Genomic DNA, 19,110 nt, shown 5'->3' with positions numbered 1-19,110 from the left:
GGCATCCCCAGAAGAACTAACTGTTCTTTGCAAGGACTGTAGGTCTGATGTTCTCTTAAAGTGAATCATCCTACCCCATCTTAACTCCAATGACAGTGGAGACACATCGCCTTCAGTCTTATCAATGTTGACAACAAACATTTCACAATGGATTTTTTAAAAGCAAAATCACATATATGCCCATCTTATACAAGAGGGAGACAGGTAAAGGAAGCAGTAATGTATCAAACCGGTCACAGCAATAAAGAGGTGCAAGTCAGTTCACAGAAAGTAATGTTTTATTGGTCTATCATACATGAAGCCTATAATGATAAAGCAATCAGCCTATTGAACCTTGTTTTGTTGATGTAAATACTTATTAAAAGCCAAATAACATTTCACACACCTCTATTTCCCAGAGCGCTTTAGAACTCGTAGCAGAAGTGGCTGATTGACGCAATGTTGTACGAAGAAAAATGTGCTGTTTTTTCTCATATTCATCACAGGTCAGAAATTTCTCTTGTTCTGCATGAAACAATCTAACGACGTCACCCTAGAAAAACAAGTCAAGAAAACTGTATTATCAAGAAAAGGCTGACCATAAGACATAAGGACCAAGCGTATCTTTCTGATTTTGATAATCTCCTTAGTGTTTAACAATTATTTCTACATTTCAAAATACAGGAGAGAAAACTAATGAAACACTTTTTGTGAGTATACAGCCACATTCTCGGTTTATAGGTTTATAGGTTTATAGGTTTATAGTCACATGCTAAACAATGAACACCAGGGGATGCACATGCTTTGCATCTGGAAGTTCAGTAAAACGACCTTTGATTCTTCCAGCAAATGTTCTGTGCAGCACATACTTACACCTTTCAGCACATCCTCTCGATAGGAACTATATTTCATAAATAAAGTGATTTTCCAGCTGGTGTTGCAATTAACAGCATTCACCTATTAATGAAGAAATGTCCAGTTATACCACTGCAGTTCCATGTTGTAACAGAAATTATTTCTTCAACTAGCAAAAGGTGAAAAACGACAACTTTGGACAATGATGTAGATACTTCCACACAAATGTCTCCAAAGGACCATCTGAAAATAGCAGTATAATAACTACTCATTATCTATTTGAGCCTTAGGAGTATTGATCAGCATCCCTAGACTTAAGCTTATGAAAATAATGCAAGGAACTATATGCCTTTTTTTCTCTCTCATGAGAAAAATCAAAAAATTCATTTGTTTTCCTCCTGAACGTACCTCTTTGCACCCTGGGTTATCGAGAAGCTCTATGTTGCTCGCATGCAGCGGCTGTCCTGCGTTCACGGGCATCAGAACAACTTTATCGCCAACAACAATCTAGGAATCAGAAAGAAGTCGCCATTGAGACACTGCGTGGATCTTCGGTCTGTATTTGAAGCTAAACATAACTCCATGAAAGTCCTTTTTATTGACATAACACCTGGCCTCTTTATCCTCCGTACAAGCTTCCGTTCAATTCTTATTTTCTTTCAGGTAAAATTCTTCTGATAAATGATCAGATAATCATGTCCCATAGTGCCCATCAGTCTGAACTCATAAAGCTAGTGTAGATCCTTTTCTTATCAGTCTTCCCTTTCAATGAGAGCTTTCTTAATGTTAATAACAGGTCATTATTCCTCCCCACGAGGTATTAATGCTATGAGCACAGCAGATAGAGACAGTGAATGCAACTGCCCCAAAAACCTATCCGCCTAAATAGTAGAACCACTTCAAGTAGAAGTAGGTAATGATATGCATTTGTATTATCTCTGGAACCAAAGACAGACCTGTTAAATTTGACAGTACCTATCATCTCAGAAATTTGTTAAACATCCTAATGTCTTCTGGGTTCAGAAAATGTAGCATCAGGAAGGACCTTACAGAACTATGTGTACTGTTCGTGGCTTTAAGCATCTCCTTCAATTTTATCTTAAACATATCAAACTAATAGTGCTCCTTAATCCTGGTGTTCAATTTAAAATTAAAATTAAAATTGGATATGGGAAAAATGCTCTACAGAAGTCTAAGTTGATTTTTTTTTCATTTATGCTATCATTATCTGCTTTATCTTTAAGCACTTCTATTTATAACTCAAAATGTGGAGAAATTAAGTTATGCATTCTTAATTATAATAATGAACAGTTTAATTTTATAGATAGTGAAGTTGCTTTTGTCGTTAAGTTCCATCAAAGACTTATTACCTACACTGCCATTTATAGAATTGCTCACCATCTGGGAATTGAAAACAAATACCTTCCTTATGCATATTTCACAACAACTAAATATTAGAAGAAATACATTTGATAGACAACTGGGAAACAAATTAGGACTTTGACAACAATAAACAGAACTTCTCCCTGTTCTACACCAAGACCTAGGCCAAGATATTAAGAAATATAATTTCACATTTTCATGTAAATTAAGCTTTTATAGGAATTATATATACAGGAGTTATATACAGGAGTCCACATTCACACATGGTACTGTGGTCACATATCTGGAGATTCAAATATGACAGAGAAGCCTGGTTTGCAGAAATAGCCCCTAAAGATCTCCCTGCCTTTCAAGTCATCATCAGTCAGATGATGTGACACACAGACCCATCATAGAAACTCCCTGTGTACAGACAAGGAGAGATCAAGAAACAGTGCTGAGGGAGAGGTAAAGGGGGCAGAGCTGGGTTATTTTTGTGTCAAAAAAGAAGGGAGTAAAAGTATATGCATAAGAAACCCTTCTAGTGGCTAACTGGGAGATGGGTGGGAACTGGGGTGATGGTAAAAAGGCTAGAAGATGTTTCACAATACATCTTTTTTTAAATATATTTTATTGATTTTTTTTACAGAGAGAAAGGGAGAGGATAGGTAGTCAATAGAGAACCATCAAAGAGAGAGAAACATCGATCAGCCACCTCCCACACACACCCTACTGGGGATGTGCCTGCACCAAGGTACATGCCCTTGACCAGAATCAAACCTGGGACTCTTCAGTCTGCAGGCCAACACTCTATCCACTGAGCCAAACCGGCCAGGGCTCACAATATATCTTTATAGTATCTTTAATTTTGAAAAATGAATTGGTATTTCTTAAAATTAAATATAAACAAGAACATATAGAAGTCAACATGACATAAATATATTCCCAACATCCTCAAAAAAAAGACACCACAACTTGTTATTGCACATGACACGAAGGCAGCTCTAAGTCTCAGCCACATGCAAGGCTGAGTGTCCTCCTTACTATAAACAGTGAGACTGACACCACAGCCTGGCAAGGCTGCATCTGGTTTTCCAGTTTCTTGAAGAACAGTTGGGTCTGGTTTACTATGTCATTCTTATCTGAACCAAAGTAAATATCAGCCAGTAAGTTGCTAAATGTAATTCTATATTTTAGCTATGTTCTTCCAAATACAAGAATACCTTTGGTTGCACTAATATTCACTGCTCTAAGTCTTACTATTTTACTATAGTTGTTTGGAAGCTTTGAGCCAATCCATATATGTATTTTAAAATATATTCTTATTGATTTAAGAGAGGAAGGGAGAGGGATAGAGAGATAGACACATCAGTGTTGAGAAAGAATCATTGATCAGCTGTCTCCTGGTAAGCAGGGATAGAACCCACAACCCAGGCATATGCCTGGACCAGGAATTGAACTGTGACTTCCTGGTTCAAAGGTTGACAACCACTGAACTACCTCGGCCAGGCACAACTTACATATTATAACAACATATTATAACAACTTACATAATGAGACTAGCCACATAAGCAAAATGTTCCAAATTCTAAGGTTTCATAAGAACAGTATCCACAAAGAGAGTCTAACATTAATTCATTGATATCAGGTCGTTTCCTAATGATTAAGACTTAGAGTTGAATAAGACTTTCAAATGAAACAAGCAGTATGCCAATCACAAGAAATGAAAAAGAACAGTAAGAGATGAATAGAGGAATACAAAAGAGGGTAAGAAATAGTTCCTCCTCTCAAAGAATACACACCTACTTAGATAACTTGGTAAATATGGACCTTGGAAAGATCCTCAGAAGAGTGCAGCCTGGGGCCTGATCCACAGATGGAAGTCAGCTGCCTTCTGAAAAGCTGTCTATTAAATACAGGACTCGAGGATAAAGACATTTTCTGCCACATCACATTTGCTTTAGTGCACAAACATCTAAACATTTTCAATTCCAAAAGCACTTCTATCGATTCTACTTAACAGCCAGGTGAGATTCAAGCTGGGATTTTACTGAAAATGAAGAATATTCTAATACGTCTAGCAGCTACCCTTCTTTTGAAGTGGCACCTGGTATCGGGGAAAGAACCTTGCAGTAGAAAGCAACACCATCAGTCTTAGTCCTGCCTTTGCTATAAATTCAAGGAGTCCAGTTTTGCAAAATAGCAAAACCTACTTGCTTTTTGAAGAGTCTCTTTCCCTAAGAGTTGAATTTTTCTCTTGATGGAAAGAGGCCTATCCTTTTCTCACTTTTAAAATCTACCATCATGATAAAGAACTAATGTCTTCTTAGATCAAAGTTGAAAATGAAAAAACTGACTATTCAATCATGGGAAGATGAATGAAAATAAAATATTTATGTACTCTGCTCAAGGCCTCCCCCAGTGACTTCCTAGCTACTCAACAGCAAGCAAGGGCTTCTATACAGCTGGAAGATGAGGAATCCATGAATCTATTTTCCCCCCAAACTATCCCACAATTCTTTAGACATATGACAAAGATACAGAAACCATTGCTTTTTGAAGATATAAGCATTTTTCTCCCCAGCCTCATTCTTGCGTTTCATTTCAGTAACCAAACATCTTGTTGAATACCTATAACTTGAAAGTAATTGCTAAATAGTAAAAAAAAATAATAATCTTAAAGGTCCTTTGAACCTTGCAATTTCCTCTTCTAAGTTTATTATGGTTTCTTTAAATCAGTAAATATTGAGCCATTCGTTGTGAAGTGACAGCATTTGCCTCCAATACAATACTGTAGACTTAATATTTTAGAAAAAAAAAATGCTGCTTATTCCTAAGGAAGAAAATGAGCATTACAATACAACTATTTACGTGGCAAATACAGGGTTGTGGCTGTGCTTATGCTTTCACAGCATCCTCCATCACACACAAAAGCTGCATGGTGGTGAGCAACAACAGTGAGCCATTTCAGCAGACAGCAGTGCGGGAGGTTGTTTCAGCCATGCTTTACGAAGCACATCTATACAAAAGGATTTCTGTGGCACCAAACAATTGCCATGTCCATTTTAACCAAGACCTAGTGTTTGGGTGGTGGCTTCTTTTTATTTACACAATACAACTAATGATTTCAAATAGTTCATTACATTCAACTCTCTGTTGACCCTCGAAAGGCACTTGGAAGCAGGGAAGGAACAAATAGAATAAATAAATAAACAGGATAGAATGCATTTTTTTAAAATCTACAGCTAATCTAATCACCTATTATATCCAATCATTTCATCGCATTCCTTCAGAGCTTGAGCTCCTGTTTTGTCTGTTTTGACATTTAATTTTCATGGGCCTCCGAAAGACAGGGACACTACTCAGGCAGTCAGGGGGGTTTGGGGGGAGGGCGGGGGAAGACAAGCAAAACAAGGAAAGGAATAAGTTGTTCATAAACATAATCAGCCCCTGGATAATTGAGAGTTGATTGTAATTAACTACCTATTCAAATTAAAATATATGTATCATGCTCACAGCACACATCACTTGATGCCAAAAGAAAAAAAAGAAGAAAAAAAAAAAAAAAGGCAAGACTTGTTTCTTGAGGAATCAACAGAAGACTTAAAGTGCATTACATCTCTCATGCCATGCTGCACCCGAACCTTACCTAGAAAGACATCACCAGATAATTTTTAACAAATTAAACCATGAAGCTCGCATCCTGTGGAATAGACTTTGTACTTCAAAATTCACTGAAAAATAGATTCATTATAAAGGAAGACATTTCTAAGACAATAAATATCCAACACAATCTCTCTCTCTCTCTCTCTCTCTCTCTCTCTCTCTCTCTCTCTCTCTCTCTCTCTATATATATATATATATATATATATATATATATATATATATATATATATATATAAAGGACCAAGCTACCAGTATGACTGGCAGGTAGCTGATGCAACACTGACCACCAGGGGGAAGATGCTCAACGCCCACAGCCAACCTCCCACAGTCCCGCCCCCAAGCCAGCTGCCCTGGGGGTGCAATGGCCCCAGTTTGCCTCAATCACTGGCCAGACCAAGGAACACCACCCGTGCATGAATTTGTGCACCAGGCCTCTAGTTAAAATATAATTGAGAAAACTATCAGAATAATTACATTTTTATACTGTTCTGAACTTACAATTTTTTTTTATCTCAATGATTTTTTTTCTTGATCACCTGACCCCATATTTGTGGGGTATTCTATTTAGGAAATGTATTCAGTATTGACTACCAATCAGCATGTATTGAGCATCTCCTATGTGCTAAGGACTATCACCCGCTACTTTATTACACATAAAAATATCTTACTGTGGGTCTTATTGAATCATTTCCCGTAATTTTTATTTTCTCTACTCTGTAAACCAGCACAAAATTTACCAACTGCCAAAATTTACAGGAAACAATATGCACATATTCCGCAATGTACGTTAAATGTCATCAAAGAGCAAGTGCCAAGCTATAGCTCTGCATCCATCACATGTCTATTAAGATGTATTAGACTGTAAACAGTAGACCAGAGAGCCAGGGAACAAAACACCACCGTGGTTCACTATGTTACTCTATTAATTCAAAGGAGCAGACACGTTGTGCTGGGCAGAGTTCTGCTTCCTTACAGCCAGGCTCCCTCCTGATTAGGCAGAAAAGCAAGCCCCACCTCTCTCTTCTAAAGCACAGCCAAAGTTAAGGTTAATTAAGTTCTCTGACACAAATTCGCGTTGGAAGATGATATTCTATTAGTTTAAACTGTCCTTTTAAAATTCCTGAGCACAATTTGTACGACAAATAAGTGCTTTTAACCTATTGAAGATAGGAATATTAAAGTAATAGGTGAAGATTGAGAACTCTTAATTCCTTGTTACTTTATGGGCTCTCTCATGAAGAATTATTGTCTTTATGAATGCACTGTCATTCTCTTAATTTTATATGTACTTACATTGTCACCCTCGCTTCTCAGCTTCCAGAAGGGGTGAATGTAAAACCAAGACCCTTCATTTCCTGCAGCGTCCAAAGATACACGCATGGCGTTCTTCTCCAGCAGAGCAGGTAACCTCTTGTTGACAGTCAGGTACTTGTTGCTCTTTATGTGCAGTAGCTGTAGGGAGAAGACATGGGTTACCACCTCATTCTGCGATCTCCTCTGTTAAATACATTTATACATTCGTACACGTATCATGGACCCACTTAACAAGGTAAAGATTAAACAAAAACTCCAAACTCACCAGCTTCCCAACTTGACTTCTTTGGATTCCTCCTCACCTCCACCCCCACTCTGCTTCATAATGAAGTGGGCACATGAGGAAAACCAGAAAACACCTCTGACTGATTTTCCTCTCATTATAAATAATAAAATAAAACCATGCTTTCCAAAGGGACCTGGAAGTTCCCCCAAACCACATTCCTGCACAGCCACAAAAACAAACCATACTACAGAGAAACCACAAAACTAAAATAATGTACAGACACACTTAGTATGAATAACCATCCCTGCCCACAGACATCCCCATTCCTTCCTCTGTCAGGAGGTAGATGGCGCAGTCTACACGGGCTGTACAACTTCTACGGATGCTGAGCCACCCCTTCTCTGATGAGCCCAGAAGTGCCATTTCTTGGATTTTTTTGCATTGCATGAACAAAATTTTTCCAAAACATTGTTTTACTGAGTAGGAAGACTAAAACAAACAACCTTCCTCTCTATTATTACAATCATTTCAAAAATAAATGGTCGTTTAAATACAATATAAGAGGAAAATGTCTCAAAATAAAGAGCAATTCTTTTTTTGTTGTTTTGGTGAGATTTTTGGGGGGTCAATTTTAGAGAAAGAGGAAGGGAGAAGAAGAGGGGAGGGAGGGCAAAGGGAAGGAGGGAGGGAGGGAGGCAAGGAGGGAGAGAGGGAGGGAGATAGATCACCTGCCTCCTGCATGCCCCCTATTGAAGATTGAGCCCACAACCCAGGCATGTGCTCTGACTAGAAATGGATTGGGCAACCTTTTGGTACATGGGATGACACCCCACCAACTGAGCCACACCGGCCAGGGCAAGGGAAATTCTTAAACTTAAGAAAGAAATCAGCTTTCTGAAAAACTCATTATAATATCCTTGGTTTTTATCCTATATAATAAAAGGCTAATATGCAAATTGCCCCCTCGGAAGCTAGACCAACTGGGAGTTTGACTGCTCACTATGACGTGTGCTGACCACCAGGTGGCAGTGCAGAATGAAGAAAGTCCCCGGCTGGCAGCCAGCAGCCACTAGGAACCCTACCCGTGCACAAATTTCGTGCATTGGGCCTCTGGTTTTACCATAAACAAATGAAAACCCTCATGGGGCAACCCCACTTCTTTTGGACCCACCTGAGTTTTTTGTTTTGTTCCTTTTTTTAAATGTGCTTTTTATTATTGATAATATTACAGATGTCCCCCAGTTTTCCTCCTTTTCCCCCATCCACCCAGCTCCCACCCCAACCCACGCCTTTACAGCACTATTGTCTCCATCCATGGGCTATGCATATAAGTTCTTTAGTTAATTTCTTCCCCTCCCCTTTCCTCTTAAATCTATCTACACTTTCCTCTGAAATCTATCAGTCTGTTCCATGCTTCCACGTCTCTGAATCTATTTTGTTGGTCAGTTTATTGTGTTCATTAGAATCCACATATAAGTGAGATCATGTAATATTTGTCTTTCTCTGACTGGCTTATTTCGCTTTGCCTCATACTCTTCAGGTCCATCCATGCTGTCCCAAAGGGTAAGAGATCCTTTGACAAACTGGTTTTTATAAACATGCCTCACCCTTGACTTCACTAATTTGTTCAACTCTTATTTTCCCTTTGACCCAGTTGCCTTATTTATTTCTATTTTATTTATTTCTATGTGGTATTTCTGAAAATGCCTTACATTCTTTTTGGAACAAGGTGGGGCATATAGTAACAAATAACCAAGTCAAAAGCTAATAAATCTAGTGAAACACAAGAAAGGAATGCAGCTGCGATAAATCAGTGTGCACGCTAATTGAAATGGAAGCTCTTCTAATAACAAGTCAAGGACAATTTCCATCGAAAAGTACAATTTGAAACTTTCCTCTCTCTACAAAGTGAAAAGATAAAGGTTCAGAGGTTACACGTTAGCCCCCATTAATACTAAAGGGCTATTTTATTACATGACCTAGTGCCTCTATTACATGTTTCCCTATCTTTTTCTTTCTGATGCAGTAAGTTGTGGATGCATCCAGAGAAGCTCACTTCTTTATGTGTATATAGCAGACTTATTACTAAACACCTGGAATAGTGTGATGAGTGTCAACTTGAAATATCACGTCATCTATAAGTACTCCCAAAGAACGAACTATTGCACCCCAAAATTTTAGTGCTACTTGGTATCCCAACCAAATGCAAATTATCCATAAAATGTTCACCTCTTCTAAGAGAAAGTAAATCGACACTTACTTGGATAACGTTACTGTACTTCACGATTTCTCCCAACAGCTTCTTATTTTCTGATTCATTTTGTTTTTGTTCCAATTCTGCAGCATGCTATAAAATGATATTCAGAGTGAAAACATAGCAAACGGAATACAATAACTGACAAAGAAATAAGGGTTTTTGGTGTTTTTTTTTTTAGGAACAAAGAGCACAAAGGTTGCAACCATGAATAAAACAGGTTGGCCGCTTTATTCCTGGGGCTTAGGGTAGGGTGACAATAATTAAATACATGATTATAATATAATGTGATGATTCTCTCAATTTAACGCTGAAATGTGGCCAAAAATATCTTGGGAAGTTTTCATGTTGGAAATTTCAGAAAAGCCCGAGGCTCTGTGGTCTTACAATTACTTTCAGAGGAATATGGCAAGAAAAACCAGGACAGTAGATGAATTTCAAAAGTCTCAAAACATAGTTTCAATGATGAAAGTAACAGAAATTTTAATGACACAAATTAAGTCTTATCAAATTTGTACTCAGCCAAATCAGAAACACCAGACTTTCTTTTTCCAATCTTTCAGAAAAAATAATAATAATAAAGTACTGTGCCAAGTAAAATATAACTGGATCTGCTATTCCTACAGAGATTCTGAACTGGTTTCCAGTTTGATGTGAATCTCTGAATTTGTCGGGCACACCCTAAAAAACAGCAGCAGGAACGTATTACCTACACACCAGGGAATCAGTAGGCACACCCTATCACTCAAAAGTCCCTTCCAGCTTCAATGTGTTGCTACTCTTCTAAATCTCTGTGGACTGAGTGAAATCATGAGCCTAGGAAATAGATTTTTTGTTGCTGCTGTACCTGGTCCAGCCTAAGCCAGACAAGTAGAAGCCTGGCTCTTACCTGTAATTTCTTCAGCAAGGCTGCCTCGGTGTGGTTCCCTTGTTTGGCTTGCTTAGCTTTCCAATATTGTTTCTGGGCAGAATATCGGTTCATAGGACACACCTTAAAGAGGCAATCTGTGACAAAACAACAAACAAAATCATGTCACTTGAGAGGATCAGCATGTCTTACATGTTTCTATTAGCCTAAGCACTGGAATCTTGGAATCCCTGAGAGTAAAGAACATTTAAAGGTCATGTAGCCCATCCTCCAGCCAACTCCTGAATTCCCTCTATAACAACCTGTTCAAATAACATTTTAGACTGTGAAAACACCAGCTTCTTCATTACTTTAAGTTTCTTAAAGGGTACTTTAGCTAGAGTCATTTATGAAGAAATCAAACCAAGGTAACCATAATATTAGAAGCACTATTAATAATAATGGGGCATGTGGTCTCACAAATTGAATAGAATGACGTTAGAATGACATGATTGCCTTATGTGACCTTGCACAATTAATCACTTATTCATTTTATGTGTCTTTGACAGCAAAGGGATGCAAACAATAGAAACAATTACAACAACCACATTTCAGTCACCATTCCCCAAGTTTCCACATACCTGGGTGAATATGAAAATCTGGGACATAGTGTGTTATGGCAGGGGGAAAAGCAAAACAAAAACAAACTGAAACCAAGATTACAGTCCTAACTCTCCCACTCAACATCAGGACGGGATACCTAGTGAAATGACATCATTGGTGATATCTCTAAGTCAAAAGGCAAAAACTGTTTTTCTTTTTTTTTTAATATATATTTTTAAAATATATATATATTTTTAAATATATATATTAAAATTTAATATATATTTTAGAAAAATAAAATCTCACTTCTTTGTTATTATAATGGCACAAATAATAAAAAATATGACTGTAAAATTTTTAAGGAATTTTTAAAATTCAGAAGAAATGGCTAAATTCTGTTGGTTGACACTCCTCCCCCCACACACACACACACACACACAAATACACAGGCTTTAGAAACTAATTATTACTTTATAGTTTATAGTTTAAAAATCATTGATGTCAGTGTATAAATATTGTATAAGTAGTAGAAAACAGGCACCCTCGGACTCCTAAAGGTAGGATGAGAGACCATCACAAACACAATATGACACAAGAATCACCACTTGGCACATGTGTGTGAAACAACTAGACCTAAGAACTGTTATCCTCGGCAACATAAAAGCCCTAGAAATTATTTCCCACATTCTGTCCTCTATAATGAAACTATACAAATTTTTAAGCACAAATAGAGAGGTTGTTTGCAGATATCTCCAAATAAGTTCTCTTGATTTAATGCATGCTATTTTGACTATCCTATATGAGGCAAGTAACCAGACTCCACATTGTTTTAGTGCTGCAAAAACCCAAAGCCTTATTTAAGTAGAAATGAACTCTAATCTGCAGTCTGCACTTGTGACCCCTTTCATGTATGAGAAGAAGAGAGAAAAACTGGGTTCGCCATGGACTTCAAGTTCCTAATCAAGTTCGTTAGGAAATGCTCCTTTGACAGAGAAAGTGTTTTTCCTAAGCTTTACCCCACACCAGTAGCACTCCTAACTAGTGGTATCGTTGGGTAGCTAGCTAAGCAAGGGTATGCGTCATGATCCCAATCACTGAGGCTGAAGTGGTTTTGAAGTGAAGCCACACATCCTGCCAAGCCAGGCATCCTGGCCAGGTGGTGTTGCCGGGTGCTAAGACTCAGTCCCTCTCCTCAGAAAGCTCACAGGCTAGTGGGTAAGACAGGCCCCCACCATGTGTTCCGGTTTCACCCTGAACTGGAACGCTGGGCAGGTGCTGTGGGGTATGAAGATGCATGTGGTCAACTTCACCAGGGCAGGCCAAGGAGTTTTTCCAAAGGAGAAGACACAAGCCAAATTTCAAGGAACCAAGAGGAATTCAGCACATTGCCAAAGGGGTTCAAATGCTCTGAAGGGAGGGGCAAGGTGGGAACAAAGGCAGGGAAGAAGAATGCTGAGGGCCCCTCTAACCTTGCAGGGAGGCCAGGGCTCAGGCTGAGAAATGAAGAGCAGTATTCTGCTGAAGTCAGGGCCTGGAGAATGCCACGTGCCAGGCTGGAGAGTGTGTGCTTTGTCTCCCGGGAAATCTCAAACACTGTGTGAAAGGTGATGTGAGCAAACTGGCGAGAAGACCAGCACAAAGGCAGCATGCTGAGAGACAGGGAGGATCTGAAATTGGGCTGGATGGTAATAGCCGATTTCAAAGAAAACATCAGAATCAACAGGCTTAATAATCTGTCAGGTGGGAGGGCTGTGAAGGAGAGGGAACATGAGGATGGCCAAATGAACAAGTTTCCACCCACTCTGTCTGAGCTACAAAGCCTTCGATCTCAAAAGCCCTTTCTATGTGCAGGGCCTTATGTGAAGGTCCTAGTCCACAATCCCCCACAGGTGGCAGCGCTTTTCATGTTACACCACTACGGTAGGACTATTTTGGTGGACAGGAGGGAACGAAGGGCATACAGACTTCTGTAAATTTGCTTAGTTGATGGCGGTGGTGGCGGCGGTGGTGGTGGTGGTGGTGGTGGTGGTGTGTGTGTGTGTGTGTGTTTAGTTCTCTCTGCCTCTTTTAGAAAACAGGGGGAAAAAATCAACTGGTCTTGAGTCAGATATTTTGTCTGATTCTCAATTTATCGGGCAATGCAGTGTGAATAATACCTGTCGTGCCTCATTGGAAGGGCTGCTGAGATACACCCAAAAGATAATCTGTGTGGAAGTACTGACCCTGTGAATGTCAAAGCCCTCTTACAAATGTGAGGTATTACTATTAATATTGCTTCATTAGTCCGGCAATAGCTTCAATAAGATTAAGAGATGACTAAACCCTAACAGAGCTCTCAGCACGGAGCAACAGAAAGTAGGGTTGAATACGAACCCAAAGGGCCCAATTCCCAAACAAGTATCAGCCCTTTGAGCTCACAGTGTTTGTATAAAATTCCCAAATACCCTGAAACAGCATGGCAGTGAGCAGCAGAGGCAATCTCCATTGCCTTGAAACATCTTAGGAAATATGCAGACACAGGCACTGACACCAGCAGGGGCGGAGCCCCGACAAGCCTCCCACATTTCCCGGCCAGCAGGAGTCCAACTGTCTAGGAGCTATGGGCTTTGTCTGCCCTGGTCACCCTGCTTCAAAACTAGCTCGCTCGCTCTCTAACGTTAGAGGGATATGCACTGCTAACAATTAGGTTTTAGGGAGGAGTGCCATTTGTTAATTAGGTAACAACAGTCTCTTCATCATGTCAAGACTCAAGGAATAGATCAACCAAAGGACTTATGTGCATGCATATCAGCCTAATCAACGGACACAGATAACAGGGGGTAAGGGCATGCATTGGGGAAAGTGGGTAATGGGGAAATAAGGACACATATGTAATACCTTAATCAATAAAGAAATTTAAAAAAAAGATTCAACAAATAATCAAAAAGGAAAAGTTGGCCTCATAGGACAAACACCAAAAGCACAAATAAAAGGAAGTAATTTGAGTTAACTTTTTTTAAGCTTCACCTAAAGACCTGGGACCAAGAATTTTGCAGAATTTCAGAAGCTGAAAGATGTTAGAAACCTGACATAACGTGCTACATTCAATCAGGCAATATTACAGAACTATGCCTTAGAATTAGAACCTTTTTTTTTTTTTTTTTTTTACAAATTTGGAAGGAAATTCAGCCCACAGAAGTGTTCACTTTAAAATGAAAGACGCAAGGTCCTCTTCAGCCTGCTGACAAAGGCTCGGGGAAGGAGTGAATCTGCCAGTCATCTGAATGGTGTGGAGCACAAAACCCCTGGCATGTGACCTGTAACTCAAAGCGCCCACCTTCCCACGTTATTCTGAAAACCAGTTTAAACCTCTGCTTACAATACCCACCTAACCAGCTTTGAAACATTTTTGCTTTGTGCCTATAAATATGCTTTCTAAAGTATTTGTCTCCAGGCAGTTTCTGCACCCAGAGCTGTCTCTGGAACTCCATCTAGGACTGTTATACCTAAAGTTCAAGCTACCGCAGCGGCCAGCAACTTCCTTTGGCAATTGGTGGAAGGAGCACTTTCTGTTTCATTTCTCCTCCCTCCTGAGATTTAAATGAGGCAAGACATAGAACACCATCAGCCAATGCCTGTCACAAAGCGGGCTCTCAACAAATGGCTCTTTCTTGGTAGCCCGTAAGATGACCTCATATGATTACAGAGAATGTGGCTGCCAAGGGACTTATTATCTCCAGGTGGAGAAAGGTGGGGAGGGAGGCAGCTGGAGCTTTTCTCTTTGTGATATAAACAGGATGCAGCAGAGTTCAGTGAGACAATGGGACCTTCCCCAAGATAAAACAGAAAAGGGGTAAGAAAACTCTCCCCAGGGTGAGGGACAGGCAGACTAGGGTAATCAGAATTCACAGTTGGTCAGGGGAGAGGTATGCCTCCAACCAGCCTGAAATATAACTGCAGCTCTGTTTACTCCGTTTTTCTAAGGAACACATCCTGGCCCAGTGTCTGCACAAAACTCTCTATGCTTAGAAGTTAAAAAGGAACGTGTTCTCCTTAAGCATAGGAACTTCATATTGAACTTTTACCCCCTTTGATCACGGCATCCGGCGGGCGTGGAGACAGTATCAAACAGGGACAGTGTTCTCTAGAACGTTACAGACACCAAAGAGAATTTACACTGCAGGTGTTCGGAAACATCAGCATTTACCGCAGCACATGGGTGGGCAGCCATGAAGACTGCAGAATAACTTCCTCCAGGCAAAAGTCCACTCTTTTACTACTGAACGAGGAAGGAAAACGGCCTTCTGTAGTTACAGACTGCCAACATGTTAGAACTCAAAGGGGCTTCCACTGTTAAGGGATCAATAGGAATGTTATAGATTCTCAGGCTCAAATATCAATTACCTGATTCATACATTAATGGGTAAATACTCCAAAACAAACAACACTCTACTTTTTTTTCTTGCTCCATTTGAAGTGAATAAATTTAAATAATATTCAAATGCATTGATGCTAATTTTCATTTCTGTCTAAGTTTAATTTTGGGAGTAAGCAAACCATTCCACTACACATAAATGGAATTTTCCCAAAAAAAAAAACATAACATATAATTTTTAATTACTTTTCCCATTCTCAAAATGTCATTATTTATACAGATAATCAAAAAGTGTAATAAGCAGACTGATTCAGAAATCAAAATGCAAGTCTGTAAATCCCATTACACAAATATCAAGTCCAAAAGAAAAGAAATGGAAATTAATTTATACATATAAAAATGTATGCATATCTATATGTAACATATATATAGAAACAATATATGTATAATTTATTTTATAGACTTATTGGTATTTTATTTACAAGTATATGTTACAATATATACATATAAAACCACATTTCATTATTCTTTGAGGTGAGTATTAGTTTTAATATGAGGAAAGAGAAACTCAGAACATTTTACCTATTCTCAAAGCTAGTCTTTAGGCTTAATCCAAATCAATCTGTCTCCAAAACCCATATTCATAATTTAATAAAAGATATTCAATATTTCTCAAATTAAAACTTAACAGATATATCTATGTACAGTCACTGAAATTAAACCACACAACCTGACAGTGTAGCTGTGTCTGGTTTCATACTCCAGACCTGCTGAATTTCTGCTACAAGGACCCAAAAATGTATTAAAAAGAGACTATCCGAATATCTATAACTATGGCCTAATTGAAGGAGCAAGTAAGAAACACCTGAACAGGAAATTTTACTGCCTCAAGTCCTCCACTTAGAAAGTAATAATTTTTAAATAGCTGGACAATTAAACTGTTAATACAGAAAAATTAACTTTATAAAGATAGCCTTGCCTTTTTAAATCCATTTTAGCATGGCAATAAAAACTGCCAGCTTGGAAAAAAATGTTTAATTCTAACACAGGCTATTTTATGTCATATGTAATAGAGATATTTAGATTGAAGAATTACTTGCTGTTCACTGGCTAGTGAATAAATTAATTACTATCCTCATATGGGAGACCTAGAACAAATTCAGTTTCTTATGCTAGGTCCTCTGTGATCAGAGATTTATCCACAAGAACAAGAGAGACCATGGAGTCCTAAATGTCGTTATTGTAGATTTATTCCCAAGGGAAACTGGCTCTCTGATGATGATTACCACCAGAAAGCATCTATCTGTACAGATAATTTAGGAGTCAATTAATAGTAACTTTAGGGAAGTGTTTTACAAACTAACTGTGCACACCAGGTTACAATCAATTTGTTTGGTCCCAGTCAGCCTCTTTTGCATGGAGTGGAATGGAATGGAGTGGAGTGGAGTGAGGTGGGGTAGGGTGGAACAAAAGGGAGGGAAGGGAAGTGGAACGGAAGGGAGGAGAGGGGAGGGTTGGGGAGGGTAATGGAATAAGAAGAGAAACAGAGAACACTGCAAGTAGCAAGTAATATTTCAAGAAACTTGTTTCAGGGGGACTGGGGTATGCATGTGTGTGTGTGTGTACATGCTAGATTACAATGTAAAATGTATTTTTTACTAAGTGTTGTAATAAAGTGAAAGTCACAGTTTTCAAGGACTATACATGTACACAAGTTAGGGTTAAAGGCAATGGAAATTTTTTAAAAGAGAGAGAAATCCTGTGGGCAAAGGGAAAGGAAGCCAACGGCCAAATGAAAAATTGGCTCTATGACTTCTGAAAAATACAAAAACTATCCTTTTAGTAATTGAGCAATAAAACTGTTATGTAGGCCATTACAATGGAAGAGGAAGATGCCCTTTTAAAAATATCTGTTTTCCACACTCTGATTGCCCTCTCCGTGCATGGCGGCACCCATCTCTCTGAGGCTACCTTTTGTGAGCTAACACGTTTGCAGGGCGCTCTGCATGCAGCTCCTATTATTTGCCGCGGGAAAGATGATCAGAATCAGTGTAGAAAGAAACTCCTGCCAAGTTGCCCAGGAAACAATCGTCGGATGCCTCTTCTTTCTTCTCTGAAAGGCCTTACTGTCTGTTTTGTCTCCTGTTAAGATGCAAACACCTGAGAAGGGAACACACTAAGGTCTTAGCTCTCAGTTTAGCAGTGGAGAGAGATACAGCTCCCTGGGGGGAGGTGGGCTGGTGCCTCAGACCTGGGGAAGAAACCCTTCAGGGCACCAACATCTGGCCAAATACATGGGAGAGCTGTCTGTCAAATTTCCAGATGCTGCTGACTGAGGAGAAATAGCTCATTTGACATATAAAAACCTACATTTCAAATATCCCTATGGTACAAACATCGGCACCATTAAACTTTAAAGAAGTTTAAATATAAAGTTCTGAATTTCTGTTCAGAAAAAATTCAACTGCTTAACCAAGACTATTAGCAGCTAATATTGGGGCAGGGAGCACAGACAGGCTTGCGTTCAACTTCACATAATCAAAGTGACCATGCATCCCTGTGGTTTATGCCTGTTACCTGAGCCTAGTTACTGTGTCTGCTTTCAGTCTCCAAAGTGTCCTGATTTGAAGGATGAAGTGTATAATCACCCCAAATATAACAAATGAATGCTGTGATTTGGGGGGAAGGGGGCTGAAAAGCTGACGCACCCATTTTGGCCTGATCAATATAAGAATGGAGTTTAAACCAGATGAAGTAAGAACACATCCAGACTGCTGGGCTCAATTGTGCACATCCAGAATATGAGGCTCAATTCCAGGTGGCATGCTTAAAGTGTCACCTAATAAAGCAGCCCCTCTCTGAAGTTAGGCAAATGGGAAAGCACGCAAACTACCGAAATCAACTATAGTGGGAACTGAGAAAAGAGTAGGCGTAATCCCACTCTGTATAGCTAAATGCCTACATGTAAAAGAAGAAAGAGGTTTCTTTCTATGTCGATCCAAAATCAAAGCAATTTTTTTCCCCCCAATGTAAGGAAAATCTAGCCAGCAATTGGAAAAGTCCAAAAAAAAAAAATACAAATTAGAGGCGAGTACACTTTTACTGTAGTGCAGAGGCAGAGCTGATGAGAAATGCTGCAGAAGAGACCGTGCATTGAGAAGGAGGTCCCTTCCTCATGCCACCTTCCATTTTATAATGGAATTCGTGGGGGTGAATGGCAGGGAGGGGTAGAGTCCGTGTCCTTTATTCAGTGATAAAAAGGTCAGGCCTCTCACCTGCCTCAGCTGTATTTATCCCATGTGACTTGGCTTGGTGTCTCACTATTAGAGACCAGGAAATTTCACCCCTGGACCCTGTAAAAATATCCTACTATTAAATATCTGCCAGTACTAGGCTAAAATGCTCAACTAAAGCATCCCATAAATATGCATTATGACTGCTTCCAACTCTACACTCCAGATGAACAATTACATTTGTGTTTCTATCTCAGAGCTTTAGAAGCATGATGATTGTTATTATTGTGATAGGACATTTGTGCACTAGAGGGGAAGGGGGCGGTTCCTCAGCCCAGCCTGTGCCCTCTCACAGTCCGGGACCCCTTGGAAGATGTACAACTGCTGGCCTAGGGGGAAAGTGGGCCTAAACCAGCA

At 39.3% G+C, this 19,110-nt stretch overlaps 1 protein-coding gene across 1 annotated transcript in view; it reads right to left on the bottom strand.

Annotated features, from left to right (window-relative positions):
• Positions 1-19,110, bottom strand: part of ITPR2 (inositol 1,4,5-trisphosphate receptor type 2) — a 416,442-nt gene that overhangs the window by 320,475 nt on the left and 76,857 nt on the right. The window contains exons 3-8 of the mRNA XM_084877146.1: positions 10,546-10,661; positions 9,663-9,749; positions 7,156-7,314; positions 1,243-1,341; positions 853-936; positions 386-532 (exon numbers count right to left, since the gene is read on the bottom strand). Of these exons, the coding sequence (XP_084733272.1) occupies positions 386-532; positions 853-936; positions 1,243-1,341; positions 7,156-7,314; positions 9,663-9,749; positions 10,546-10,661 (692 nt within the window). The remainder of the gene's footprint in view (positions 1-385; positions 533-852; positions 937-1,242; positions 1,342-7,155; positions 7,315-9,662; positions 9,750-10,545; positions 10,662-19,110) is intronic.

Source organism: Pipistrellus hanaki (assembly GCF_964339955.1).
Source record: "Pipistrellus hanaki genome assembly, chromosome: 3".
NCBI lineage: Eukaryota > Metazoa > Chordata > Mammalia > Chiroptera > Vespertilionidae > Pipistrellus > Pipistrellus hanaki.
This window is presented reverse-complemented; position numbering and strand designations above follow the sequence as displayed.